At 44.0% G+C, this 20,268-nt stretch overlaps 1 protein-coding gene across 1 annotated transcript in view; it reads right to left on the reverse strand.

Moving 5' to 3' along the window:
- Positions 1-3,800: 3,800 nt before the first annotated feature.
- The window catches only part of ATPQ (ATP synthase D chain), a 47,910-nt gene continuing 31,442 nt past the window's right edge, over positions 3,801-20,268 (reverse strand). Inside the window, exons 3-5 of the mRNA XM_086796219.1 lie at positions 4,455-4,519; positions 4,268-4,354; positions 3,801-4,182 (exon numbers count right to left, since the gene is read on the reverse strand). Of these exons, the coding sequence (XP_086652345.1) occupies positions 4,081-4,182; positions 4,268-4,354; positions 4,455-4,519 (254 nt within the window). The 3' untranslated portion in view covers positions 3,801-4,080. The remainder of the gene's footprint in view (positions 4,183-4,267; positions 4,355-4,454; positions 4,520-20,268) is intronic.

The following is a 20,268-nucleotide window of genomic DNA, read 5'->3' on the forward strand; positions in this document are numbered from 1 at the left end:
TACTAAAATATTGAAGATGAATCGATTAATCATAGCATTGTTGTAGTGGGGTGCAAACTTGAAAAGTAGACCCATTACATTATGGTAGAAAATGCTAGTGTGGGAATGAGCAAATAGTAGTATAGTGGTGTCTCTCTCTCTTTCTCTCACCATGCATAGTGCTCGCTCGCTCGCGCTCTCTCTCTCTCTCTCTCTCATATATATGTGTATATATATATATATATATATATATAGAACCCAATTGCACCATGCTAGAACCCAATTGTGATTTTGTACTTAAGATTCAAGTTCGAATCTTGGTCACTTTGTTGGGCATTAATGGCTATGGTGAGGGGCCAGGGCCATTACAGTGGAGCTATCAACAACAGGCAAAGTGCAACTGGTGCAGAGGGAGAGATGAGCTGCTCAGTTTCTTGGGAACCCATGGACTGTCTATGGTCTTTTTGAGACTCTTTGGTGCAGATGAAGTGATCAACTCCAAGACATAAGGTTTCTTCTCTCTATAATTATTCTTGATTAATCCAGGAAATTAATCTCATTTTCAATCATTAGAAGCTTTAAAAGTTTTGATGATTTGATCTGCAGACATAGTTGCAAGAGTTAAAAGAAATTATAAGAGGAAAGCCAGCATACGCTGCCATTGATGCTGTCTCTGGCATTCTCACCAAGGTTATTCACAGCTTTGTCCATCACCATCAAAACAATTAACACTAGTTTGTGCATCGTCAAGGCAATACATACATACTTGTATAGATAGTTAGTTCGTACGGACATGCTGTGTTTGTAATGCAGATGTATGTATGCATGCATGCCACATCTGTAGTGCATACATAAATGCATCACAGCTCTGTCCATCACCATGAGAACAATTGACACTAGTTTGTGCATCTTCAAGGCAATACATACATACATGTATAAATACTTCGTTCATACGGACATGGGTGCATGCATACATACATATATGCATGCATGCATGCATATTCTTTTCCTAGCACATCTTAAAGCTTTTTGGTTTGTCTTACATTTTTGCACAGTATGGCGTGTAAAAGACAATGGCAAAGTTTTGATTTATGAAATGCTCTTGGGCCGCGACTACGCCCGAAGCATTTCTGATTTAATGAGAAAAGTTAAAGTGAGCGGCTGGACACTTTTCAGATATGCGGATACAGAAGAAAAGCAGCAGTACCTTGCCTCAGAGAAATAATCACATCTTTTGCAGGGAAAAAGTTCAAATTAGAACATTTTAAAGAAGCCATTTAGGACGCTGAAAAGGGAATGTGGATAGGGTTTAAACATGCTATACATGTGTGCATTCATGATGTTCAATAAGGCCTTTAATGCATGCTATGCATGTGTGCATACATGATGTTGTAAATTTTGTACTTTGAAACATAGTACGGAAAGGGTCTTGTAGTGGTAATTGAAGCAAGAATATGGGCTAATAGCCTATAATTAGAGTAAATTGAATACATCAAGAGCCCAACCCAACGTCAAATTTTTTGAGTCTCACATAACATGCACTTCTTCAAGTTTATCACTTTATATTCAATATGGGGGGGTAGGAAAGTCAGAGTTTTATTGATCTAGAATGTCATTCAGATCCCTAGATTTGACTTATAGAGTATGGAAAGAGTCCATGTAAATTGAAAGATATAACATAAATTTCGACGCTCTCTATTTACAAAATTACAAATACTTCTTTTTGGTGAATATTCATACATAAATAATAATTTTAAAGATAAAGATGTATCACAAGTCAATAGAAATGTGAAGTTTAGTTTTTTTGGCATTTAACAATTGCTCATGCTATCATACTCAACTTACAAACCTTCACACAGCTTAAGCATATAAATCTATGATTACAACAATATGAAAACCTCAAGAAGTATGTTCATGCTATCACACTGTCAAAGTAAAGTGACAAATGGCACTGTGTTTGGGATTTCATGTGACAAGTGGCTCTAATGTTATAATCATAGATTCAGATGTTTAAATTGTGTCCTCTCTTCTTTGTGTTATAGATCTTGCTTTCATCTTATACGTCAAGTGCCTTCTCTAGAGTATGTGCATGCATGGACTCGAAGGCCGCATTTTGTTTTCAATGATAGTGTTCAGTATAAGTACCAGTACAAAGGTTTCAAACTGAGTGCATATGATATCCACTGTTTATTAAAATTAACTCTAGTAGATCGGTAACCCTTTAAACCACAACCTTATTTAAATACCTTGTCATCTGCAAACCATTCTCTACTTGAACAAAGAACTTCATGGCACAAGATTTTGACATGTTAAAACATGGCAACACCTTTGCATAAATAAGAACATTGATTCCATGCCTGACACCTTGTTGGTTTAATTGGTATATGCGCTGCATGAGAACTAGAATCACAAAACTTTTGCCATTTATGTTGGTCAAGAGAAAAACAAGGTGCTTTGACAATCACAATATGTTACAAAATTCAAGGTTAAAAGCCCTAGCTTAAGCAAAACTCTGAGATGGACAGACCTATCTAGCTACCAAATGCATAGGAACGAAGACAACGATTGCCCAACCAGACTAGCCCAAAAGGTACCCACGAATCACATACCTTGACAAGAAATTGAACTGGTTGAGCATTTCAACTTCATGGGCAATTAAGGCGATGCAGAAGTCAAGCAGTTACATGTTCAGATTAGCTAATATGCAATGGCAATCATGCAAATACATGTAAATGGCATCTTTTTTTTTTGTCCAATGACCCTTGCACAAGTGGCTATATCTTATCACTGCCGAGCTCACAGAGTGAGTTCAACCAAATATTATTTGCGCGACACATGCAACACTTATTTCTGTAGTGCCTTGGTCACGCAAGTCCTTCATGACTAGAGCTCGTCTGCCATTTTTATGCTCATTGTGTCTGTGGTAAGATGCTGTGTTGAAGATGAAGATGTATGTTCAGACAAGCACACAAGTTTGTTCTATTTTACTCACCGGAGCATAGTATAGCCAAACACTTGAGACATCAACAATATTCCTGAACGATTCCCAGATGATTCATAAGCTAGCCAAACCTCCAAAAAGAAATAACACAAGTGATTGACTAGTTCAGATCGGAGGTAAGCATGTAAGAAAAAACATGAATGTTGAAAACTGCATGGGGCATGTAAACTACACTTGGAATCATGGTCAAATCCCCTGATTCCCGCATCGCGTGATGATAACAGATGTTGGGTCGTGTGTTGGATTTGCTTACCATTGTAATATAAAAGCTAAAAATAGATTGGCATACAAGAAAGAGAGAAACGTTCATGCAATCATAAGCAAATATCATCAAAAGGATGTTAAACGAGTACTTGCACTGAAACCAGCAGCATGTCTTTTACTAGGGCACCTCAAGGACCACCTCAGACTCAATTTCCACTTGAGAACCCTTGTTTCCCATTCATTCAAAAGTCAGCCGAGCCATTGTTATGAGAGCCATACTACCACATGAATAACAAGTGCATATGCACGTCGGCATGTATGATCCCAAAGAACAGAAAAGGTTCCATCTTTGGACCGTTCATCTAGCATTCCATGAAAGCGAATGATTCAAAGTCCAGAAGAGGGTTGGGTCTTTGGACCCTTGAGTAACAGCTTTTCCAATCAAGCCTAGCTTACCAATTGGCATTATTGACCATCACAATCAGCTTTTCCATGCCATTTGACAAGAAAATAACACGAGACACGTGGGTCAGGATGTTAATGCTCCCACTTGAGAACCTTGAAAAGCAGGATATTCCCATCAGTGGAAGAAGGTTCCCCTGACATTGAGGGAACATAGCACTCAAAAATATAAGAATATTAGCATATGGTGGACAGTACATGATTGATTACTTGGTAATGGGGAACCAAAGATTGAGTCATCCAAAGCTGTATGAAATTCAACATTTCAAAAGTTACTAGAGATTCTTCATTCACCTATATCCCTGCCATCCAGACACAACCTCTCCAAAACTAGACAAGAGACCTAGTGAGAAACAGGTAAAATTATTCAAATGGCAAGAGTGTGTGCACGCTCTAAGCAGAGCCAGGTTTTCAAGTACAAGCACAGACTTGATCTAATAGCCCCAATTGTGGTTCCTAATTTCCTCATCAAATTTGGCCTTGACCTCTGGATGCTTAGCAAAGTATTCATCTGCCGTCATCGTCTTGATAGACTCCTGTCATCAGAAAACCATTGCACCAGCAATCAGACTACACAAAACGTCCAGTCCCCAAACAAGTCAATATGTATCTCAGACATACCTTCTCTTCCCGGATCCTCTTCAGATTCTCCTTACACTTCGCTATTTCCTTTCTTGAGGTCTCCTCTTGTTCAGCCACTTTAACCATCTGCAAAAGACCATTCCAGCCAACAAATTTGAACAATATTGTTGAGAGAAGAATTGTCAAAGAAACAGAGAAGGAGCTGATTCTCAGTGCTCACACCCACCAATGCATCAAACTTCTTTTTGTATTCTGGAGTAACTGTGTCATCATACTTAGGGACTTTAAGAGCTGCAATTACAGACATTAAACCCAGAAAATTAGCATAACCAAAGATGATTATTTTATCCTTAGCAATCCCTAAAAAGCATCTTGCACTTAAAAACACCCCACCCTCACTTTCATAGCACACAATCAACAATGACTTCATTTACCTACATTCATGTGTATAAGCACCTTTATAGCATGTTATCTTCTTTTCTTCCAAGAATGGATCTTTCTATTAGTTAAAAGAAAATCTGCCAAGAAGCATAACACAAAACCTGTCCATATGAAAGAATGAAGGGGAGGCTCCCGGGGGGGGGGGGGGGGGGGGGGGGGGGGGGGGGGGGGGGGGTGGTATGTCACTAGTAGGGATGCCTGGAACAATAATAGACCAACACTTCAAATACCAGACAAAGAGCATGAAAACACAGCAAAAGAACCATATACAATATAAAAACACCACACTGAGCCCAAACAGCCAGCCCCTTGTAGGAACTTCTTTATTGAGAGAAGCTTTTACAACAAACCAAGGTGTAGGTGCATAGAGCACCGGATTTTCCACAAAGCATCAGCAAGTCTCTTGCCTAGATAGTGCTAAGATAAAACAGAGCACCAAAAGCCATCCGAAAACTATCTCAAAACAGTCCCATGAATTAGCTCATAAACAGTCGAGCCTCAAATCAGCCCCAGTAGAGCTCTCAAAACTGTCCCAGACTTGCTCCAAAACAGCCCCAAATCTGCCCATAACAAGGCCAGAACCGGTGGCAGCTGTCACATGTGTGGGTACGGCTGCTGAACTGAAGCTGCTGTACGACCAGCATTCAGCTGCTGTACGGCCAGCGCAATGGAAAGAGAGAGAAATGAAATGAAATGAAATGTTATATTAACGTCTTCAAAAGGCCATAATGACCTATGAGACCAAAAGTTACATCATGGTGGATCTGATACAATGTCTGGATTTTTTAAAAAAAAAACCCCAGAAAATGAAAAATAAAGATGATACTACTGGCACCTAGAAAATGAAACTGGAACTGGAATATAGCGAGGGGGGGTACGCTATGGAGGTGAGTGGAATATAGTGAGAGGATACAATATCATGTGGGACGGAGGGGTACACTATGGAGGTGCCTCCATCTCATAATATGTGCCGCATCGGACACTGGCGGATCTCCTCAATATCCTCTGTGGTCAGCACCCTGACTGGGTGTCCCGCATGCCTCGCAAGAATAATCCGAATCTGCCGCTGCAACCTCCGTCTATGCTGGGATGCCCCCCTCCGTAGACGTGGGCGTCTAGACCACCCAAGCTCAATCGCACGATCAATCAGTGTACCCCTGGTGTGGGCGGTATCCATGTCCTGCTGCTGCTGTGGTCCATCTGGCGCAGTGATGGCTGGACTAAAGAAATCTGTAATGTGCCTCTGAGTCTGGCTCTCTGTGCGCCTAAACAGGCTATCTCTATGTCTCCGCAGCTCAAGCAAGAACAATCCCAAACACCTCTGGTCCTGGTACCCCATGACTCTGGAAAGTGGTCCAAAACCCTCTCTAAATAAACAGTGGAAACAACCACGTATCTCATAGTATGCAGTACAATGGCATATATAATGCAGCTCTGTCTCTGGCTCCCCATGGCATACTCGGCATATCCTGGCCTCAGCTGGTATACCTCTATATCGGCCAATCTCAATCTCAAGCTGGTGTGAGGATGTGCAAATCTGACCAATAGCACATCGTACTGCATGAGACAAGTGTACATCCATGTAACTGGGTCTGATCACAAAACCATCTGCTGTGAGCTGAAGAAAATGCTCTCTGTAGAAAGCCATCTTCGTGCCCAGCTCCTCAGTCGGCTGTATCCATGTCCTCCTAATGTCCAGCTGAACTAAATCCTGACGGATGAGTCTGGTAATCTCTGTCCGTGTGAGAGTGAGAGGGTGCCTCCAGAGAATACTGGAAGGGAGGCAATCTGTCCATGCTAAAACCATGTGCCTGGAACCAAGATGTCATCTGTCCATACCAACAAGCCGTGTCTCCCTGTAAAGCTAACTGTCGGGAGGACTCCAGGGCGAGGCGTGCATATCTGTCTCGGGGGAGATCCCACAAGCCATGTATGTAGGAGACTGATCTCGTAAGAGCCTCAATCACCAGAGGGGCAGCCGCCAGCTCTGCTCGAATAATCTCATGAGGTACCACGGCCTTGGCTCTAATAATCCTAGCAATCATAGATACCAAAGGCCTCTCCATACCTCTCCACCCGCCTGCGCTGTGATGGCCCACTGAAGGTCCCCATATCTGCACTCCATAAAGCATAGCTGATGTCACTAGAGTGTCAAAAAGCCAAAGTTTCGTTCGAGGTTCCTGAAACTGAACCTGCGAACACATCCTCTCCAAACCACCCAGGGCTGCATGTGCTCTAGTCAATCTAGTCTCTGCTGCTCTCCTCATCGAAAACACTGGCCCACTGAATACTACCCCAAGATATGTATATGCATCTGTATACTCCACAATCTCTTGCCCATATGTAAATGTGGAAGCTGATCGCCTAACCCACTGTGGCGTGGTGTTAAACACCATAACCTTGGTTTTGCCAAGGTTGACAGACAATCCACTATCATGTGCAAACTCATGTAAAGCATCCAGATGACGCTGCATACCCTCAGGGGAATCAGAGATCAACACAATATCATCAGCATATAACAATAGTGGGATCCATGTACCTGCTAGCTGGGCTCCTCTGTCCCCCAATCTCTCAATGTAGTCAGAAGCCTCATCCACATACATACCAAACAGTGAAGGAGATAACGGGCAACCTTGCTTCACTCCTATAGTGGAGTGAACCAAAGTAGAGACCCCCTCTGGGGTGCGTACCTGTCCTGCAACAACTGATCTATATAAAGCCATAATCCCCCATATGAGCTCTGTGGGTACCCCCATCTCCTGTAATCGCCTCATCAATCTGGCTCTGGGCACTGTATCAAATGCTTTGCGGAAGTCCACAAAGCTACAATAAACCCGTCGCCCATGCGACCTGCCCTCCTCAATAATGGCCCGGAGAGTCGAGATGTGGTCAAGAGTAGAGAAACCTCTCCTGAACCCTGCCTGTCCCTCTGCTCGAATGCCAACTCTCTCTGCCCATCTACTCAACTGCTGCTCAAGAATGGATGCATACAATCGTGCTAGTGTGTGACCAATCATAATAGTGCGATAATTCCCTGGCTCCATAGGGTCCCCTGACTTGAAGATAGGCACGATGGTGGACCTACTCCAAGTCTCGGGTAAGCCTTCGCACATAGCACGATTGAACATCACTGCTAGAAGCTCTGCGAGCATGTCTCTCGCATGAATAAAGTGCTCAGCGACCAATCCATCATGATCATATGCTCTCCCAGTCTTCATCCTATCAATGGCCTTCCTTACCATCTATGCGGTAAAGAAAGTACATGTCTGTGGGCATGGTGCTGGCGGGTCAGGAAAAGGTGTCTGTCCAGGAACTGTATATAGAGATGCTGCATAACTACCCCAGACCTCTGTAGAAGTGATGGCCAAAGCAGGGGAGGACTCATGAAACAGACGCCAAGCCTCCCTCGAATCCTGGCTCAAGAACAGCTGGTATAATTCCTGCTCTAGCTGAGCAAGGCCGGCCCGCTTCTTCCTTCGCACAAGACGTCGGAAGGCAATACGTGACTGTCGGTGAGTAGTGACTCCCAAAGCAACCTCCCGCTGCAGTCGGGCCCTGGTCTCTCTGCACTCCTCATCATACCAGCTGTTCTGGGGCATACATCTAGAACGCTGTCTCTGTCCAGGCTGAGTATGTGGATATGCCTCTCTCGCTGCATCATGTAAAGTCTCTGTCAGTATATGGATCAACTCCTCCAAAGGTCTCCCTGGCTCCTCTGTGTACAGACGTTTGTAAATCCCATCTGTGTAGACAGCATCAGTCTCTGAGGTAAAAGTATATCGAGCGTGATCTGCCCCTCGTGTCCTCTGAGCTGTGGTAAAGTGAAAAGAGATAGTCAATGTCAACAATGCATGATCCACTACTACCCCAATGGGCCGAGATCCAACTGTGAAGTCCTCAATGCATGAAACAAAGCTGGGCATAGCCATAACATAATCCACTGTGCTAGCACCATGTCTATGTGGAAAGCAAGTAAATCCAGCTGCTGACGGAAACCTCTGCAAGCCATTAAGTATGGCCAACCCATGTGCAGTCCCCATATCTACCAAATATCTCCCATACTCTGTGCACTCCACATCCTGTGAGTGTCTGTCTAATCCCATATCCAGAGTGTCCAGCTCTCTCAGCATCTCCTCCGAGGTATCATAAAAGGCTGTCTGGCGGTTGCCCGTCCGGGCATTAAAGTCCCCTAATAGGATGATGTCTCCATCCCTAGAGAACTCCCATATGTCATCATCTAGCACAGAGAAAGGAGACTGCCCTCTAGGTGCTGCATATGTCGATGTACTAGGAGCAAAATAGCATATGGCAATATACAGGAATCTGCCTGTGTCGGCCCTCAGTCTCACCCACATATATCTGGCCTGATCATCTCTCCGAACGATGTGTAGAAGCGGTTGCAGCTCCTCCCTGAAAAGAACTGCCACCCCTCCTGATCCTCTACTACTGTGTACCGATCTCGTCCCTACTCTGCAAGCTGTCTCCCATCTGTATCCTGTCACCTGTGGCATCATCTGACCAGGAGCCTGGTGAGTCTCCGAGTAGAAGACTATATCTCTATCTCTAAAGCTGTCCTCAAAGGCACCTACATCAAGCCTGAGGGATCCATTGCAGTTCCAGGCTGCCAGCTTTAATTTGGTCCCATAGGTCTCGCACCGTCATGTAAAGCCTCGCTCCACGATGACCACCCTCCCTTCTCTATAAAATGCTATCTTTCCCTTTTCTCTTGCCGCTCTAATCTCTGGCATAACTTCCTTCATATGTGCAAGCTGTGAAAGAGTAAGATCATCACCAAGAAAAATGCCTGTATTCTTTAAAGTGGGTCGTCTCTTCAAGAACTCCTTCGCCTCAATAGAGGGGAAGCGAAGTATGAGAGCTCTCTCCTTTGATGTTTCCCCGTTGCCTCCACTTTTTTTGCCCACTCTCCAAGCTTTTGCGTGTGCCGGACTGTCAATCCCCATCAACACCATAAGCTCTTTCACCTCCTCTTCAACTTTATCCCTGTCTTTAAGGCCGGTAATCCTCACATGCAAAGCACGTGTACGTCTTCGTTGTTCCTCTTCCAAAGTCATGTTAATGATTGTAGGTGTAGGGGTTGTTATCTCCTTACCTTTACCCTTCTTGGCGACCTCTATCCACTTCTCCGCTTCATCCATCTTCTTTTGCGTCTTGGTGATGACTTCCACCCATGAGAAAGTCTTTGCTTCATGTTGCTTCTCTTCTTCCTTAATTGAGAGAGAGAGAGAGAGAGAGAGAGAGAGAGAGAGAGAGAAAAGAGAAGAAGCTGTACAACCAGCACTGTGAGAAGAGCTGCAATCGGCCAGTAGAGGATAAACGCTTGATGATCAAAAACAGGCCCCAAGCCTTGCTTTAATAGAGTCAACTAGCTCAATAATAGCTATGCTTTTCCTTTTAGCCCAAAATAGCTGAACTTGTCCAAAAATATCAACTTTATGCTTTTCTTGGCTTGATGCCCAAGTTTCAGCCCAAAATATCAACTTTATGCTTTCCTTGGCTTGATGCCCAAGTTTCAACCCAAAATATCAACTTTTTGTACCTTTCCCAAGCTTGTAGCCTAAGTTTTCTCTAAGTGCCTCCTTCTATCCACATATACATGCCCAAAAGAATAATATATCCAACCCTTCATTAATGATGTGTGAACACTGACTTATAAATAAACATTATAAGTCACTTTAATGATAAAAATCCCATGGTGCTCATGCTGCATAGCCATCTTTCAGGCCAAACTTTGCCCGAACTGCTCCAGCTTTCTTTTATGGAAAATCCCCATTCACACCTTGACTCCACTCAATGTGTGAAACACTGGTCAAGACTGGTGTGAAGGGACCAAATGGTGACAGCTTATAGTGCCAAATGACCGTGCCCTCCTTCCTGGTGAAGAAAGGGCCGGTGCTCCAGGTGCGGAAGAAGGCTTCCCACTGCCTCCGCATGCACACAGAATCCCCTGCCAAGCGCATGCCTCGTGCACCGAGTTCCGTATGGGCAAGGCACACCATCATTCAAGGCACACCCAACACCCCAGGTGTCGGTCGCTCCAACACGCGCATGTGGAAGTGCAAATATTGTGGAGGAATATTTACTAGCACATCCACTCGTGTGGACAGCGAAGAGTTTTTCATCATGCCACTTGATGGATGTGATGTTTTGTTGGGAATGCCATGGTGCCACAGAGTACATGCGGTGGTGGATACATACAATAGGAAGATCACTTTGACTCATAGAGGGAAAGAACATGTTTTGGATGTAAAACTTAAAGGGGAATCTGTTCCTGTTGTATCAGCTTCGGCAATTTCATCAGTAATGAAAAAGCATCTTTCCGCGTACTTGATTTATGTAAAGGATGCAAAAGATGATGAGTCTAAGTCTAATTTGTCTATGTTAGATAAGGACAGGACTGATTTCTTATGTGGGTTTCAAGATTGTTTTTCCGAGTCATTGCCAAGGGAACTTCCTCCGGAGAGGCCAGAAGATCATGCCATTGATTAATTTCTGGTAGTACTCCACCAAATAGACCGCCGTACCGTGTTAGTGCAGCCCAACAAGAAGAAATTATGAGTCAGGTACAGGAGCTGTTGAATAAAGGGTTGATACAGCCTAGCTCATCACCCTTTTGCTCACCTGTACTCTTAGTGCAAAAGAAGGATGGTTCTTGGCGCATGTGTATTGACCACAGGGCGCTGAACAAGAATACCATCAAGAATCGATTCCCCATTTCGAGGATCGATGACATTTTGGACTGCTTACAGGGCTCCACAGTTTTTAGTCGGATTGACATGAAAAGCGGGTATCATCAGATACGTATTAGACCCGAGGATGTGCATAAGACCACATTTCGAACCACGTTTGGGTTGTATGAGTTTTTGGTTATGTCCTTTGGTTTGACAAATGCACCTGCCACATTTAACAGAATGATGGACAGGATTTTCCGGCCTCATAGAGCGTTAGTGGGCACATTCTTTGATGATATGATTGTGCATTCACAAACTGAGGAGGAGCATAGAAGGCATTTGGCCATTGTGTTTGCAGAACTCCGGAACCATAGGCTGGTTATTAATGGCAAGAAGAGTGAGTTTTTCTTGCAAGAGATACACTTCTTGGGGCATATTGTGTCTAAGCATGGAGTCCATATGGATCCATCGAAGGTGGAAGCAATTCTTAATTGGCCAGATTTGAGAACCGTGCATGATGTACGCAGCTTTTTGGGATTGTGTTCCTATTACAGGCAGTACATACGATATTTTGCTGAAATTGCTTCGCCCTTTCATGCCTTAACAAAGAAGACAACTCCGTTTAGATGGGCTGATCAGGAAATTACAGCCTTTAAAAAGCTTAAAGAAAAGCTTACTTCGGATCCAGTATTGGTGTTACCGGACCTGCGAAAGGCTTTTGTTGTCCAGTGTGATGCATGTGGAAATAGCATTGGGGCAGTTCTCATGCAGGAAGGACATGTGATAGCCTATGAGAGTAGAATATTGCAAGATGCCGAGAAGCATTTACAGGTTTATGAGAAAGAGATGTTGGCTGTAATTCATGCTCTTTCTACATGGAAACACTATTTGCTTGGGGCTGATTTCACTGTGCAGACAGATCATCAGACCTTGCGTTATTTCCTCACGCAAACTAAGCTTTCAGAGAAGCATATGCGATGGGCAAACTTTTTGTCTATGTTTCACTTCCAAATTGTGCATGTGGAAGGCAAAAAGAATGTTGTGGCAGATGCTTTGTCATGCAAGCCACAGGTCTCAGCAGTTTCACTTGCTTATCATCATGAGTGAAACCGGCCTCTGATAGAAACCAGAGTGCGGTGGACTAGCAGTCACCCTTCCACTTGTAGTCTAGATTGGAAAACCAAAATAGAATGGAGCTAAAGTGCCCAAATCTGAAAACAAAGCGACACCTGTTGGCCCCAGAGCTTGGCGCCCCTTGCGGTATATCTTTATTCAATTTCAAAAGTATGAAAGGCTGAGTACAACAAAATCAGCCGAGAGTTTACACCTGTATGTCCAATCTGACAGCCCACAATACCTCTTAGCACAGAGGATTCACACACACAGATCTGTGTCTCAAAGCAACACTCTGTGCCTCCCTCTGATCAGCCAAGACCATTAAGCAGGGCAGCCATGAGCATACATCTGGCATATCTCAAGCACATGATTCAACATCTCAGCTCATACATACATACACTGTTCAATCTCTGTCTCCACCCTTTTCAATCTGCCATACCCCTCCTCTCACAAGGGGCCAGATAACTCAAATCTGCAACAGACATAAGGCAATAGAAAGAGAGATAGATGAACAAATGCAGAGCTTACCAAAATCAGCTCGTGGATCTGCACCGGAGGAAGTAACGGGACCAATCTGTACTTGCAGGCACTTGTTTCAACAACCCTGCTTCACACGTGTGAGTGTACTTGTCTGTACCTTCCTCTCTGCATCCACTTCAATATTGTACCTGACTGTTCAGCACATAGAAGCTGCACAGATCCAGTCCGTACTGCCTCTGCACACGTGTCAGAATCTGTCCGTACAGAATTGTACGGCCAGTTCTGCTGTCGCGTGAGGATTCTGGTGTGCCTGCTCCTGCTGTACCCGACTGTACCTGCTGTACAGTCAGTCAACGTTGCCTGTACCAGGTCTGTCCAACCCTTGCTCTGACTGTACAGTGTACCTGCAGAAGTACAGGACTGTACTTGCAGTCGTACCAGCCTGTACTGCCTGAATACTGCAGTTGCAGTCGCTTGTTGCAATCTGTACCTGTTCCACAGCCGCCGCCTTTGCCTGCAGCAGTACCTGCTGTCGTACAGGACTGTACGGATGCTGTACGGCCTGTTCCAGAGCACAGAAAATCAGCAGTAGCAAAGCTTCTCTGCAGCAGTCGACTTTTCCCTCTTGCTTTCCACGCTTCCTCCTGCACGTATGCTTCACGTTTTCCCAAAAAGAAGAGAGAGAGAGAGAAGAGAGAGAGGCATACACTCCAAAAGTGGAGTTGCCCCCTCCCCATATTAATCCTAGGGCCCCAACTTTAATAAATATTAAAGTTCCCTAGGGGCCACTAAGGCCTAGGGGCAACCTTCAATAAAACATTAAAATTTTAATGTTCTAGTTCCCCCCTTCACACCTAGGGATGTCCACACATCATTAACTCTATCCGGGCACCCCCCCATGTGAATCATTCAATATTTTGACTCAGCAACCACCATGCCCACACTTGTGCTGTTCCATTTTCACAGGGCCATGACATACCCCCGTCTTGAAAAATGGCAAGCGTCCTTGATTGCATTCTGGTGATACAGCAAAATATCCAAAGTGAAATATACAATATGGCAAGATCAGCGTCCCAATCTCTCTAAGCCATGCACATGTATCAACATTCACTGCAAACCAATGGCGTAGTAATAGTCCAAGTTGTATACCACTGTGAACCATACATATCCACAAAATCCCATGTGACTAGTACACATATATCATAGAAGTCCCATAAATAGATGTACTGTCAGCCTCAGTACCTTCGGGTGAGATAAAAACTGCACCAAGCGACCTCTAGATGTCATCTGAGCCTGTCTGTATCAAGGGAGTGGAGGTGCTACCCCCCTCTTGAGCATCAGGTAATGCTCTAGACCCATGCTCTGTTGAACCTGAATGAGCCACAACAAGAGTCGGCTCTAACTCAAAGGCATCGAGATAAGGCTGCAAAACCTGAGGTGAATATGTTAAGTCACCTTTCTCCATCCACTTCGCATCCATCGGTGAATAGTTCTTGAACTTCACAAGATAGCGACGGGAAACTTTACCTCGTACCTTTCTTTCCTTATGTGCCAGTATCTGCTCTGGAATAAGAACCTCATCAAGTTCCTCAACTTCCGGCTGAGCCTCATCTGATACATCCTCAGGCACATCCCCACGGAAAGGTCTAAGGAGACTCACGTGAAAAGCATTGTGAATCCTCCAGTGATCTGGTAGCTTCAAGCGATAGGCTACCTCACCAATCTTTTCCAATACCTGAAAAGGCCCATAATAACGCATGCTCAATTTAGGGAATAAGCGCTCTTTACCCTTCATCTTCTTGAGTCTAGCCTTTTCAAAGCGCAAAAGAACTCAATCACCCAATGCAAACTCTAAATCACGTCTGTGACGGTTTGCGGCTTTCTTTTGCTTCTGCTGAGTTTTCTGGAGTGCCAACTTAACTCTCCGATAAGCTTTATCCATGTTTTCCACATACTGATCAGCCTCAAAGATCTTATCCTTTGTGTGCAAAATGGGTGGTACCTTCTTCCCCCCTTCCACAATCTCAAAAGGCGCCTTGCCTGTCGAGGTATGTACAGTGTTGTTATATGCAAACTCCACCAAAGGAAGATACTTTTCCCATTGTTGCTTGTGCTCTGACACATAACACTTAAGAAGATCCAACACTGTAGAGTTAGCCTCTTCTGACTGACCATCTGTTTGTGGATGAAATGACGATGAAAACTTGAGAGTTGTACCCATGTTGTCAAACAATCCTCTCCAGAACAAACTCGTCATCCGTGGATCAAGGTCACTAATGATAGACGTAGGCAAGCCATGATATTTGAAGATGTTCGCCATGAACAACTTCACCATATGATCCACTTTGATCGTCTTACGCACGGGAATGAAATGAGCCTGCTTACTGAACCTGCATATGATAGTCCAAATGCCATCATTGCCCGTTTGTATCCGTGGAAGATCAAATATAAAATCCATGGCAATTCTCTCCCAAGGTCTATCTGGAATAGGTAAAGGCTGTAATAACCTTGGTGTCTTTTGACGGTCAAACTTTATCTTCTGACATACGATGCATTGCCTCACAAAGGCATCAACATCTCTTCTCAAGGTTGGCCAGTAAAAGAAAGTCTCCACTGCTTTTACCGTGGCGTCAGTACCTCTATGACCTGCATACGGTGGAGCATGACTTTCAATCATAACCTTGAGTCGCAATGGCCTGGTAACACACAGTCTGCCATGCATCAATAAAAACCCATCTCTGAGAGTATAGTGCTCATGCCGCTGACCCTCAGACATCTGATCGTACACCCTGCTAAAGTCCTCATCATGGGCATATTGCTCTTTCATTTCATCAAGCTCATGATGATAAGCAAGTGAAACTGCAGAGACCTGTGGCTTGCGTGACAAAGCATCTGCCACTACATTCTTTTTACCTTCCACATGCACAATCTGGAAGTGAAACATAGACAAAAAGTTTGCCCAACGCATATGCTTCTCTGAAAGCTTAGTCTACGTGAGGAAATAACGCAAGGTCTGATGATCTGTCTGCACAGTGAAATCAGCCCCAAGCAAGTAGTGTTTCCATGTAGAAAGAGCGTGAATTACAGCCAACATCTCTTTCTTATAAACCTGTAAATGCTTCTCGGCATCCTGCAATATTCTACTCTCATAAACTATCACATGTCCCTCTTGCATGAGAACCGCACCAATGCTACTTCCATATGCATCACACTGGACAACAAAAGCCTTTCGGAGGTCCGGTAACACTAATACTGGGTCCGAAGTAAGCTTTTCTTTGAGCTTTTTGAATGTTGTAATTTCCCGATCAGCCCATCTAAACGGAGTTGCCTTCTTTGTCAAGGCATGAAGAGGCGAAGCAATTTCAGCAAAGTACCGTATGTAACGCCTGTAATAGGAACACAATCCTAGAAAGCTGCGTACATCATGCACGGTCCTCAAATCTGGCCAATTAAGAATTGCTTCCACCTTTGCTGGATCCATACGAACTCCATGCTTAGACACAATATGCCCCAAGAAATGTATCTCTTGCAAAAAGAACTCACTCTTCTTGCCATTAACAACCAGCCTATGGTTCCTGAGTTCTGCAAACACAATGGCCAAATGCCTTCTATGCTCTTCCTCAGTTTGTGAATGCACAATCATATCATCAAAGAATGTGCCCACAAACGCTCTATGAGGCCTGAAAATCCTATCCATCATTCTGTTAAATGTGGCAGGTGCATTTGTCAAACCAAAGGGCATAACCAAGAACTCATACATCCAAACGTGGTTCGGAATGCTGTCTTATGCACATCGTCGGGTCTAATTCGTATCTGATGATACCCGCTTTTCAAGTCAATACGACTAAAGACTGTGGAGCGCTGTAAGCGATCCAAAATGTCATCGATCCTCGGTATGGGGAATCGATTCTTGATGGTATTCTTGTTCAGCGCCCTGTAATCAATACACATGCGCCAAGAACCATCCTTCTTTTGCACCAAGAGTACAGGTGAGCAAAAGGGTGATGAGCTAGGTTGTATCAACCATTTATTCAACAGCTCCTGCACCTGACTCATAATCTCTTCTTGTTGGGCTGCACTAACACGGTACGGCGGTCTATTCGGTGGAGTACTACCAGGAATTAGATCAATGGCATGATCCTCTGGCCTCTCAGGAGGAAGTTCTCCTGGCAATGACTCGGAAAAACAATCTTGAAACCCACATAAGAAATCAGTCCTGTCCTTATCTAACATAGACAAATTAGACTTAGACTCATCATCTTGTGCATCGTTTACATAAATCAAGTACGCAGAAAGATGCTTTTTCATTATTACTGATGAAATCGCCGAAGCGGATACAATAGGAACAGATTCCCCTTTGAGTTTTACATCCAATACATGTTCTTTCCCTCTATGAGTCAGAGCGATTTTCCTATTGTAAGTATCCACCACCGCATGTACTCTGTGGCACCATGGCATCCCCAACAAAACATCACAACCATCAAGTGGCATGATAAAGAACTCTTCGCTGTCCAAATAACTCTGCAAATGAAGCCGAAGCTTCCCAATGATAGGGGTAACGGGTTCTGCATATCCTGGACAAGCCATGTTAGCCTCATGTAATGGCCCCATCTCCTTTGCACGGATCCCCAATCGGCCGGCCAAATCTGGTGAAATAAAGTTGGCTCTAGCACCTGTGTCAAAGAATATCAAGGCATTCTAATCTCTAACATTGCCCTATGCCTTGCACAACTCTGTCTCTTCACCACCTGGCTGTTCCCCCACAAGATCAGGAACTAACCCTGCAGAAGGCTTTGGTTTCTTTGGCTTGGGCTCTCCTTTATTGTCAGAGTCCTTTTGGGACTTTCTCTTGGGACAATTGAATGACATATGACCCTCTTCAGTACAGTAAAAACACTTCCGAGCATCTCTCAAAGCCTGTCTTTCCTCAGAAGTCCTCTTGGGCATTGGCAACTTCTTATACTTCGTCTCTGAAGACCCTTCAGCATCACGAGAAGCATGCCCAGATTTTTCAGCTTTCTTGCTCAAGTTCTTACTGCCTTTAAACCCAGATGATCCTCCAGTGAGTAACGCATTAGCTGTCATAGCATTTTCAATCATCTGTGACATGTTCGTTACTCGTCTTGATACAATAATCTCGCACCTCTTTGGGCAGCCCACAACAATACTTCTCTACCTGCTCAGACAAAGGCACTGCACGGTAAGAAGTCACTGGGAGTAAAGCTTCCCAAAACTTCTTGTTATAATCTTTCAAATTTTCACATTTTGAAGCATCCAATTTGTGCCATGCGGTCATAACATCCACCTCACTGGTTGAACCTCATATTGTGGGGTTTCTTAGGGAAAAGGGAGAACTATGGTAACCACCACTGGATCAGTTAAGACTGCGGTCCCCACCTCAGAAGCTGAAATCGCAGGCGCTGTGAGCTGCTCAATCAATACTGGAAGGGTAGTATTCCGGCCAAAAATTCATCATATATACATATATATATATATATGTATGTATATATATATATATGTATGTATGTATGTATATATATATATATATGTATGTATGTATGTATGTATGTATGTATGTATGTATATATATATATATATGTATATATATATATATGTATATATATATATGTATATATATATATATATATATATATATATATATGTATGTATATACATATATATATATATATATATATATGTATATATATGTATATTACACCGAGCCACCACCAAAATAACCTGGATGCATATTCTGCTGAGGAATTGAGGGCTGTCCAAAGAAGGAACTCTGTGAGTTTGCACCATAAGCATGCTGCATATTCGGAAACTGGCCAAGAGATGGATCCTGTGGGATGGCACCACTATGACCCTGGGGAAGATTCTTAGAACGAACCTTCTTCTTCTTCTTTTCGGGCTCTGTACGAGATCTCATAAATTCAGCAAACCTTTCACTCTGAGTGAGCTGCATAAATACATCCATAACACTAGCCAAACGATCTTTGAACCGAACATCATCATCCTCTTTACTAAGTACATTTTTTGACTGTGTTACATCCTCATATTGCTCAACATCTGCAGCGTGTTCTCCTGCATGAATATCCTCAGATACATCTCTCTCAGGAGAAGTCTCTTGCTCTTCCTCTTTATGATAGAAGTACTCATCCTCTGTATCAGACATGTTTGCTGAATTTTTTTCAGCGATGGCTTTCTTCGAGGCAACCACGAGCTCACCCCCTTCAGAAAGTTGATGATGGTCCCGGCAACGGAACCTTGAAACCGGCCTCTGATAGAAACCAGAGTGCGGTGGACTAGCAGTCACCCTTCCACTTGTAGTCTAGATTTGAAAACCAAAATAGATTGGAGCTAAAGTGTCCAAATCTGAAAACAAAGCGACACCTGTTGGCCCCAAAGCTTGGCGCCCCTTGCGGTATTTCTTTATTCAATTTCAAAAGTATGAAAGGCTGAGTACAACAAAATCAGCCGAGAGTTTACACCTGTATGTCCAATCTGACAGCCCACAATACCTCTTAGCACAGATTATTCACACACAAATCTGTGTCTCAAAGCAACACTCTGTGCCTCCCTTTGATCAGCCAAGACCATTAAGCAGGGCAGCCATGAGCATACATCTGGCATATCTCAAGCACATGATTCAACATCTCAGCTCATACATACATACACTGTTCAATCTCTGTCTCCACCCTTTTCAATCTGCCATACCCCTCCTCTCACAAGGGGCCAGATAACTCAAATCTGCAACAGACATAAGGCAATAGAAAGAGAGATAGATGAACAAATGCAGAGCTTACCAAAATCAGCTCGTGGATCTGCACCGGAGGAAGTAACGGTACCAATCTGTACTTGCAGGCACTTGTTTCAACAACCCTGCTTCACACGTGTGAGTGTACTTGTCTGGACCTTCCTCTCTGCATCCACTTCAATGTTGTACCTGACTGTTCAGCACATAGAAGCTGCACAGAACCAGTCCGTACTGCCTCTGCACACGTGTCAGTATCTGTCCGTACAGAACTGTACGGCCAGTTCTGCTGTCGCCAGAGGATTTTGGTGCGCCTGCTCCTACTGTACCCGACTGTACCTGTTGTACAGTCAGTCAACGCCGCCTGTACCAGGTCTGTCCAGCCTCTGCTCTGACTGTACAGTGTACCTGCAGAAGTACAGGACTGTACTTGCAATCGTACCAGCCTGTACTGCGTGAATACTGCAGCTGCAGCTGCCTGTTGCAACTTGTACCTGTTCCACAGCCGCCGCCTTTGCCTGCAACAGTACATGCTGACTGTACGGATGCTGTACGGC

The sequence above is a fragment of the Cibotium barometz genome, chromosome 63, assembly GCF_041138505.1.
Source record: "Cibotium barometz isolate CiBa-2024 chromosome 63, ASM4113850v1, whole genome shotgun sequence".
Taxonomy (NCBI): domain Eukaryota; kingdom Viridiplantae; phylum Streptophyta; class Polypodiopsida; order Cyatheales; family Cibotiaceae; genus Cibotium; species Cibotium barometz.